We start from the raw sequence: 10470 nt of genomic DNA on the forward strand, positions 1-10470 counted from the left end.
ATGATTCTTGACTGTCAATCAAACCGCCTATTTTCCCCACCGCCAATATTTTTATAACCAATAAATAAAAATGTTCAAACAAAATGGGAAAAGAACCCACACATTTTCTTTTAAATCCGCCGATGATTTTTCTCCTGGGTTTTAGCTCACAGCAGTGTCTGGGACAATAACCTTTAATTCCTGGAGACTCCAGGGCAATCTTGGAGGCTTGGTAACCCTATAAACCCCCAGACCCACAGAATTCAAACTGGACGAACCAGCGAGTGAGAGATACGACAAACAGGATGGAGTTGGCTGAGGTCCGAGAGCCCGATTACCAGGGCTCCGTGGCCAAGTGGTCAGTGGGCTGTAGCTTGGAACTCCTGCTCCAGAACATTCTAACGTGCGATTGTACGTAAAGTCAAAGGTCGTGCCTCGAAAGAGATTCTCTCTCTGATAGGACCTCTGTTAAAGAGTCCGTCTCCCTGAGAAGCCAGAATCATTGCATCCTCCTGAAGTCTGGTGGGGCTCCTTCCCCCCCCCCAATGCTCCTCCCATGACCTTTTTGAAGGGTCTGACTCTCGCTGGGGTAAAGGTCAATGGGTATCAGTTGCCCCTCCAATGCCTCATTACATTGGCCATTCTTTTTGTGAGCACTGACAGTGAGTATTGGCAGATTATTTTGAGTTGGGGAGAGATGCAGCTTCCTCGCTCAGACCGTCTCTCTTCCCCTTACTCTCTCTTCCCCCAGCCCCTTGCTCTCTTTCCCCTGCCCCCCACACTCTTCCCTAAGGGTCAGGCAGTGATCTGGAGTGCGAGCCCCGGAAGATTTCTTTCCCCCTTCCTAGCCCAGGGACTCCGAGGTCACTAGTTCGACCTTGACCTGCTGCCCTGGCCTAATTTGCCTAATGTAACACAGGCTGGGGACTTCCCTGGTCTGTGTGCCTCAAGACTCCCCTGAGATTGGTTGTAATTACCCACTCACCCATCAGGAAGCTGGTATAAGAAGTTACAATGGTTTCGATTCTTGCCTGAGCTGGAGCTGGCATCGGTCAGGAAGAGCAATTGGTGACTTTATTTGCTTGTTTAGATTTGTGCCCCATAAGGAATTCATTCCCCGTGTGCTGTGCGTCACTGGTCAGTGCAGGACCAGATGGGGCGAGTCAGGTGGAAAGAAAGAAAGACTTGCATTTCTACAGCGTCTTCAGGACGTCCCAAAGCGCTTTACAGCCAATGAAATACTTCAGAAGTGTGGCCACTGTTGTAATGTAGGAAACACGGCAGCCAATTTGCGCACAGCAAGATCCCACAAACAGCAATGTGATAATGACCAAATCATTTGTTTTAGTGATTTTGATTGAGAGATAAATATTGGCCCAGGACACCAGGGAGAACTCCCCTGCTATTCTTCAAAATAGTGCCGAGAGGGCAGGCGGAGCCTCGGCTTAACGTCTCATCTGAAAGACGGCACCTCTGACAGCGCAGCACTCCCTCAGTACAGCACTGGGAGTGTCAGCCTGGATTTTGTGTACGGGGTGAAATTTCCTGTTCTGATGTTTGTTGTGTTTCTTTTTACACTAGGTCAAGTGTCGTCTGTGCTACAACAGGCCAGCGTATCGGTGATCAAACAGCCTGTGTGCAATCAGAGGCCATATTACAGCGGGCAGATCACGGGCCGCATGCTGTGCGCAGGGTACCCTGCTGGGAAAGTGGACGCGTGTCAGGTAGGGACACGAGCGGGGACCTCGTCATCATCCCTCTGATGGGATGGGCCTGAGCTGAGCGGAGCAGTGATGGGGGCAGGGGGGCACTGTAATTAAGTAGAAGAGTCGGCCAACGATCCCATTCCTGATCCAGTGAATTCCACTGGCCTGCGGATATTGGGAGCGGGGCAGTATGGGGCTTGGCTGTGACGCCCTCACCCCAATTATCCAATGCCCTACTTGGCCATCTGTGCTCGCACATTAAGAATGGCCTCTTGTGTGAGGAAGCCAAGGGTGTCAGCGCCCATGAAGTGAATCCAGATGCTAAAGCCTTCAGGAGAAGAGGGGACAAAAGAAAGGGAGAACGTACAAAAAAAAACCTGATCGCAGCTCCCTTGAGCTGTTGGTTTTAGTGTCATTGGAGTTAAGGAACTTTAAGTGAAATCTCTTGGTATGGGAGTGTAGAGGTTATGCTACTGGACTAGTAATCCACAGCCTTGGACTAATAATCTGGACAGACCTGAGTTCAAACCCCACCAGGAGTTTGGATTCAGTGTAAAACAAAATCTGGAAATAAGTTGGTATCAATAAAAGTGACCGGGAAGCTGTCGAATTGTCGTAAAAACCCAACTGGTTGACCAGTGTCCTTTAGGGAAGGAAACCTGCCGTCCTTACTCGGTCTGGGCCTAATATGTGACTCCAGTCCCCACACCAACATGGTTGACTCTTAACCACCCTCTGAAGTGGCCCAGCAAATCACTCAGTTGTGTCACCAGCTTCTCAGGGCAACTCGGGGTGGGCAATAAATGACGGTCTCGCCAATAATGTTCATATCCTGAGACTGAATTAGAAGAAAAGGTGGTGAGGCTGGTGCCACATTTAGCATCCGGTGTCGGCGTCCAGCTCTGGGGCACCCCGCCCACCCACCCCCCCCGGCTGTGGGGCACCCCGCCCGGCCCCCCCCCCCCCCCCCCCCCCCAGGCTCTGGGGCACCCCGCCCACCCACCCCCCCCCCCGGCTGTGGGGCACTCCGCCCACCCACCCCCCCCCGGCTGTGGGGCACCCCGCCCGCCCCCCCCCCCCCCCAGGCTCTGGGGCACCCCGCCCACCCACCCCCCCCCCCCCGGCTGTGGGGCACCCCGCCCACCGGCTGTGGGGCACCCCGCCCCCCCCCCCCCCCCAGGCTCTGGGGCACCCCGCCCACCCACCCCCCCCCCCCCCCCCCGGCTGTGGAGCACCCCCGCCCGGCCCCCCCCCACCCCCCCCGGCTGTGGGGCACCCCGCCCGGCCCCCCCCCCCCCCCAGGCTGTGGGGCACCCCGCCCGCCCCCCCCCCCAGGCTGCGGGGCACCCCGCCCGGGCCCCCCCCCCCCCCCCCAGGCTGTGGGGCACCCCGCCCGGCCCCCCCCCCCCACCCCCAGGCTCTGGGGCACCCCGCCCGGCCCCCCCCCCCCCCCCAGGCTCTGGGGCACCCCGCCCGGCCCCCCCCCCCACCCCCAGGCTCTGGGGCACCCCGCCCGGCCCCCCCCCCCACCCCCAGGCTCTGGGGCACCCCGCCCAGCCCCCCCCCCCCCGGCTCTGATACACCACACAGCTCCCAGATACCGCAGGAATTTCTGTGCAACTTGTATGACTGCCATGCGCATGTCCAGTATAAATTAACTGACTATTAACTAGTGATGAGGCTTCCCTGACTCCCTGACCCCAACCAACCTGACGCTCCATGCCTCCTGTACTGTAGCTATTCCATTAGGTGGCCTGCATTATCCATTGCTCTGCAGTGTAACCTACAATCCGGCAGACCTGACGTTTGTGGTTGTAAGCTCTCAGAGCTTAGTTTCCGCTGTGTACCGGGAACGTTGAACGCAGAAACCGTGCAATGAGTTGGGTGAAGGGGTGAAGCTGTGAGTCTCTCCCTCCTAACAATAAACCTTAAACCCGACTGACTGTAAGACCAGGGTTAGTCCAGAGCTTGTGATTCTTCAGAGAGATACCTTCAGTTCTTGGCCGGAGGGATGTTGAGATCAGGACCTGGGGGCGTGCGGGTTTGCAAAACTGAGAATGATAGATTTTTTTTGTTGGGCAAGGGTATTAAAGGTTACGGAACCAGGGCAGGTAAATGGAGTTAAGATCAGCCATGATCTAATTGAATGGTAAGACAGGCTCGAAGGGCTGAACGGCCTCCTCCTGTTCCCACGTTCCCGCCCACACGGCGTGCGTTTTGTAAGTGATGCTGACTCCTTGACGCGATGGCGTCCGTTGGCGCGGTGAATTTACCGTCCCGTCTCTTTCCAGGGGGACAGCGGGGGCCCACTGGTTTACCACTATCGGCACTGGCAGTTAATCGGGATCGTGAGCTGGGGCACAGGCTGCGCCCGACCCAATCGGCCGGGGGTTTATAGTGACGTGACTGTGCTGCTCGACTGGATCTACCACGTCATGAATGTAAGTACGAGAGGGGCTGTCGCCAACGCTCAACCTCCTCCCCCGCCCCCCAATCCCTGCTCATCCAAATATCCTGTGGGTCATGTTGCTCAGTGCGATGTCAACAAGTCAACGGGGGAGGGGACCAGTCGCCCAATTATTCCAATATTGCCCTCAACGCAACACTCACTTAGATGGCCTTTTAACCACATTCTTGCCCTGATGGTTGATGGGTGAATTCGCCACCCAGCGCAATCTCGGAGCCCCACAGACCCAGGAGGATCCTGCTCTCCATCCCTGCTTTGTGCTCAATGGGCTCAGTCTGGGTGATGGTCAGACCTCGACAATCACTGACCTGGGCTAAAGAGAGAGGGGGAAAAATAAACAGCCAGGGCTCCCGCTTCTTATCACCATCTGGTCCTCAATCAACGTCCAGATACAAACTCCCCCCGCCCCCCTCCCCGACTCTCCTTTCCCTCACCGCTCCCTCCTTTCCCTCCTCTCTGCTCCCTCCTTTCCCCCCCCTCTCCGCTCCCTCCTCTTCCCCCCCCTCTCCGCTCCCTCCTCTTCCCCCCCTCTCCGCTCCCTCCTCTTCCCCCCCTCTCCGCTCCCTCCTCTTCCCCCCCTCTCCGCTCCCTCCTCTTCCCCCCCTCTCCGCTCCCTCCTCTTCCCCCCCCCTCTCTGCTCCCTCCTTTTCCCCCCCTCTCCGCTCCCTCCTTTTCCCCCCCCTCTCCGCTCCCTCCTTTCCCCCCCCTCTCCGCTCCCTCCTCTTCCCCCCCCTCTCCGCTCCCTCCTTTTCCCCCCCCTCTCCGCTCCCTCCTCTTCCCCCCCTCTCCGCTCCCTCCTTTTCCCCCCCCTCTCCGCTCCCTCCTCTTCCCCCCCCTCTCCGCTCCCTCCTTTTCCCCCCCCTCTCCGCTCCCTCCTCTTCCCCCCCCTCTCCGCTCCCTCCTTTCCCCCCCCTCTCCGCTCCCTCCTTTTCCCCCCCCTCTCCGCTCCCTCCTTTTCCCCCCCCTCTTCGCTCCCTCCTTTTCCCCCCCTCTCCGCTCCCTCCTTTTCCCCCCCTCTCCGCTCCCTCCTTTTCCCCCCCTCTCCGCTCCCTCCTTTTCCCCCCCTCTCCGCTCCCTCCTCTTCCCCCCCTCTCCGCTCCCTCCTCTTCCCCCCCCCTCTCTGCTCCCTCCTTTTCCCCCCCTCTCCGCTCCCTCCTTTTCCCCCCCCTCTCCGCTCCCTCCTTTTCCCCCCCCTCTCCGCTCCCTCCTCTTCCCCCCCCTCTCCGCTCCCTCCTTTTCCCCCCCCTCTCCGCTCCCTCCTCTTCCCCCCCTCTCCGCTCCCTCCTTTTCCCCCCCTCTCCGCTCCCTCCTTTTCCCCCCCTCTCCGCTCCCTCCTTTTCCCCCCCTCTCCGCTCCCTCCTTTTCCCCCCCTCTCCGCTCCCTCCTTTTCCCCCCCTCTCCGCTCCCTCCTTTTCCCCCCCTCTCCGCTCCCTCCTTTCCCCCCCCCCTCTCCGCTCCCTCCTTTCCCCCCCCCTCTCCGCTCCCTCCTTTTCCCCCCCTCTCCGCTCCCTCCTTTCCCCCCCCCTCTCCGCTCCCTCCTTTCCCCCCCCCTCTCCGCTCCCTCCTTTTCCCCCCCCTCTCCGCTCCCTCCTTTTCCCCCCCCTCTCCGCTCCCTCCTTTTCCCCCCCCTCTCCGCTCCCTCCTTTTCCCCCCCTCTCCGCTCCCTCCTTTTCCCCCCCTCTCCGCTCCCTCCTTTTCCCCCCCCTCTCCGCTCCCTCCTTTTCCCCCCCTCTCCGCTCCCTCCTTTTCCCCCCCTCTCCGCTCCCTCCTTTCCCCCCCCCTCTCCGCTCCCTCCTTTTCCCCCCCTCTCCGCTCCCTCCTTTCCCCCCCCCTCTCCGCTCCCTCCTTTTCCCCCCCCTCTCCGCTCCCTCCTTTTCCCCCCCCTCTCCGCTCCCTCCTTTTCCCCCCCCTCTCCGCTCCCTCCTTTTCCCCCCCCTCTCCGCTCCCTCCTTTTCCCCCCCCTCTCCGCTCCCTCCTTTTCCCCCCCCTCTCCGCTCCCTCCTTTTCCCCCCCCTCTCCGCTCCCTCCTTTTCCCCCCCCTCTCCGCTCTCCAATCTCAGTGCTGGCCTGAGATTTCACATAGTGCTTTCCTGCCACCCAGTGGCTGTAATCAAGTGCTGAAAAAGTGCAAACGCTTCAGAGGGAAATGCTCAACAGAAATGCAGTTGAAAGAAGACCAAAGGGATTAGCAAACTAACGTTACAAGAACAGAGAGAGACAGACGGACAACAGTGAGGACATTGCAGCTCGGATTATTGGCTTTTAGCCCCTCCACCCCAAATCTTTCAGATGTTACTGGATATTTGAAGGACTCCTGGTATTTAGAAGCAGAGGCGGAGACTGGCAGCTGTGCCAATGCTGAGCAATCAAAACAAGGGATTCTTGGAAACCTTCCCAAAAGGTCAAACAACTGCTGTCATAGCAACAGGGAAACATCCACTTGGAAACTTGTCAATAAACATAAAGTCTAAAATATCGGATACCCGGGAATGAGTTACAAGCTGGAATCTAATCGAGGGGGTCGGGTGTTTTTTGTTAAATTTTTATTTATGATACCGGTTACCCGGGAATGAATTTACAGGGGTTTGACTGTATACGTCGTACACACACGAGTATTGGGAGGTGAAAAGATGAACGGGGAGCAGACGCTCAATGGAACGACACAGATATCTGGGAGTTCTAATTGATGGGCTGGGCCGTTTCCACGGAGACGCTCCCGTTCCGCCGCGTAGCTTCACCCGGGACTGCGGGCGGAAATCCTGTTTCGCGTAAACGGTCTTCCCGTCGCACTCCTGCTTCAGCGACGCCGTCCGTCCGCGGGCTCACGGCCTGGCCTGAACGCTCCGACTGCCAGAGCAGTTTGGTAAAATCATGAGAAAGGCCAATAGAAAGTTTTTGGGGGGGGGGTTGGTTTTTATAAAGAGGGGCACGGCCGTAAAGAAGTGGGGTTAAATCCGGCAAATGGTTGGATCACGGTTACTGTGCTGTGAGTAGATTGGGAGCCCCATCGTAGAAAGGACATTAAAGCCATAGGGAGCGTTCAGAGTCGATTCACCAGGATGATGCCGAGGATTGAAAACTGGAGTTATGAGGAGAGATGAACCGTGGGTTTCAAGGGCCTATAGGCCTTTTCCTGCCACTAAAAGTTCTGTTCTTACTTGGATGGGGGTTGGCTCTCTGTTTATCGCCCTCATTCCTCTGTGAAGCTACTTGGGATATTTTTCTCATTTAAGATGTTATATAACTTGCGAGGTGTTGATGATTTGTCTATGTATTTGTTGGGGGAGGCGGGGTTTATATTTGGGATGTGAATATTTCTATATTACATAGAATTTACAGCACTGGAAACAGGCCATTCGGCCCAACTGCTCTGTGCTGGTGTTTATGCTCCACACGAGTCTCCTCCCACCCTATTTCATCTCACCCTATCAGCATATCCTTCTATTCCTTTCTCCCTCATGTATTTATCCAGCTTCTCCTTAAATGTATCGATGCTATTCGCCTCAACTACTCCTTGTGGGAGCGAGTTCCACATTCTCACCACTCTCTGGGTAAAGAAGTTTCTCCCGAATTCCTTTATTGGATTTTATATTTATGGCCCCTGGTTTTGGATTCCACCATAAACTGAAACATTTTCTCTACGTCTACCCAATCAAACCCCTTCAGAATTTGAAAGCCCTCTATCAGGTCACCCCCAGCCTTCTCTTCTCTACAGAGAAGAGTCCCAGCCTGTTCAGTCTTTCCTGATCATTATAACCTATCAGTTTTGGTATCAACCTTGTGAATCTTTTTTGCACCTTCTCCACTGCCTCCTTATCCTTTTTTTGTAATATGGAGACCAGAGCTGTGCACAGTACTCCAAGTGTGGTCTAACCAAGTTCGATACAAGTTTAACATAACTTCTCTGCTTTTCAATTCTATCCCTCTACAAATGAACCCCAGTGCTTGGTTTGTATTTTTTTTCTGGCCTTGTAATAAAAGTGTTGCTACTTTTATTAATGTATTTTTTTTTACATTTTAAAAAAAACTTACAGCATTGAGGACGAGGGGTTTGGGGAAAAGCCTGGGCCTAGTTTCCTGGATTTCTGGAAGACGATTACTCCATGCACTTTATTGAAGATTGATAAAGGACTCAAAATGATTTGATTTGATTTGAACTGCTGGCCTGTCCTGCCTTTGGTGTGCAGCCTGGACTATGAGTACAATAATCCCAGACACCAGCTGCCTCACCGACCCTCTGCGATGGAGCTCATACGCCAGATACGGGCAAACCCCCAAATACCCGTTTGTTGTTTTTATTATTATGCGAACTGCATCAAGGTGAAGATTGGAAACAATCTCACAATACTGCTCTGTAGCGTCAATATTGAAAGACTGTCCAATCCAATGGAAGAATGGGCGGGGTTTCCTGACTTGTTTTCCAGGGAATGACTGCCACGGATGCTAGTTTCACCCCCCAAGTGGGTCAAATCTCCCATTTCTAAGTCAGGAAGTGCCCGCCACACAAAAAAAAAAATCTTAATTTTTAGATCGGCAATCAAGTAACTAGATTTTTTTTTATATATGTCTTGATTGGCTACTTTAGATTTGAATTTCCAATGCGATGACAAGATTAGTGCACACAGGGTATGTAACAGAGTGGCCAATCAGTAATCCCCATTGTGAGGGTGCAGGCATAGAGGTGACCCCCACCCTCTTGAATCTTGTAGCAAACCCCAACTTTTAAATCCATTACCAGAAGAAAAATAACTTTTGTGTGTGTCTGATTTTAAAAAAAAAAAAATATATATATATACACTTGAGGCGAGGGATATTAGTTCTCAGAAATGAAACCTATTCCCATTTCAGGCATCTGGTGTCGACATTGAGATCTCCCAGACCAGATGCGTCACCAGGTAAAGCTCGTTCACCGCTCCTCCATTAAGCCACTACATTCCAGATCAGCACAGGGTTGGGACAAGAGTGGAACACTCTTCACACTGCCCAACCTGAAGATTAACCCTACATCACTCTCCATATCCTACACCAGCCATTACTTGTGTCTATTCTAAGTGAGGGGGGCGGGGGTTGATGTACTGTAGTTTTGGCCTTGGCTGTAATCTTAGAAACAAGGCCGAGACTGCCCAAAATCATCTCACGTAGGAAGGTGAGTGGGTTTGGATTTCAGCCCAGGTTCTAGAGGTGAGTGCCAGTGTAGAAAAGGGCCTTGTGTATTTCGACTGACAACGGTAGTGAGCATAAACCTGGTGTGTTCAAAGGCTCAGGGTACAGTCTAACTGTTTTATTATCGGTGTGCAAATTTTTTTGCCTCTGTACGATATGTATTGTATGTAATTTTATGGATTTTTGAATGTGTTCCATTCAGTAAAGCGCAGGGAGCATTTTATAAAGGAACCATGTATCTTTAATAGTTACTTGAATCGGGGTCAATCCTTCCCTACGACGGTCGTGAAGCTGAGGCAGGAGTCGGAATTTTTTTTTACTACACGCTAAACAAGGATGGAAAATGCATGTTGACCGTGCGGCCTCTTGGCTTGGTGTGTGAGGGCACTGCCTGGTGTGGTACTGACCCCATGCTCACCAGGCAGGTCCCGGCTTCCATTCCCAGCCTGTGCTGAGTCAGCTGGCACAGTGAGGGGGGTGGGGGGGTGGTGACAAAGACGGGGGGACCAAGTAGGAGGGGGCTTCAATTGGCCTCAGTGACCCCTTGGGGCCAGAGAAAGGGGAAAATCAGCCAGGGTTCCCGTTCCTGCTCACTATCCATTGAATCCTGGTGGAAAGTGCATATGTGGAGATTGAGCAAGGCCTAGATTGAGCTGTGATGACCCTCCCCCTTCCCTTATCTCTCCCCAGTTAAATATCCTGACGACACTCACTGTCTAGCCTCATCCATGAGGAATAGCCAGTTGGGGGGTAGGAGGGGCTGCCCATGAAGCCGTTTCTACCCTCCCCCCCCACATTGAGAGTTGGTCCCTTCCATTGGGGCAGAAGAGGAGTCGATATATTTATATTTTTATATACAACTCCCGAATTTTTCAATGAGTCTAACTGGTGGCCAGAGGTGACTGACTCCCATGAGAAGGCACGAGGCTGATTATTGTCTCTACTTGAGCTTGTCCATCTCTATTTGTACCAAAACTAAGTTACTGCAAGGACAAGGGTTTAAGGCCGCCATGATTCTTTTCTTCTTCCCTCTGTCCCCAGGACTAACAAGATGGCCGCCCTCAGGTGACTGAAGTTTTAACCTTGAATGCTTGCGCCAAATTGTGTGTCAAAGTTTTACTGTTTTTGATATCTTTGTACCTGAATTTTCAGATT

General features: G+C 54.1%; 1 protein-coding gene across 2 annotated transcripts in view; it reads left to right on the forward strand.

The window, feature by feature from the left end:
* The window catches only part of LOC137301420 (transmembrane protease serine 4-like), a 53240-nt gene extending 43466 nt beyond the window's left edge, over nucleotides 1-9774 (forward strand). For both annotated transcript variants that reach the window (XM_067970913.1, XM_067970914.1), the window contains exons 11-13: nucleotides 1561-1703; nucleotides 3977-4126; nucleotides 8187-9774. In XM_067970913.1, the coding sequence (XP_067827014.1) occupies nucleotides 1561-1703; nucleotides 3977-4126; nucleotides 8187-8192 (299 nt within the window). In that variant the 3' untranslated portion in view covers nucleotides 8193-9774. The remainder of the gene's footprint in view (nucleotides 1-1560; nucleotides 1704-3976; nucleotides 4127-8186) is intronic.
* Nucleotides 9775-10470: the final 696 nt, after the last annotated feature.

This window comes from Heptranchias perlo, chromosome 33 (assembly GCF_035084215.1).
Source record: "Heptranchias perlo isolate sHepPer1 chromosome 33, sHepPer1.hap1, whole genome shotgun sequence".
Taxonomy (NCBI): Eukaryota; Metazoa; Chordata; class Chondrichthyes; order Hexanchiformes; family Hexanchidae; genus Heptranchias; species Heptranchias perlo.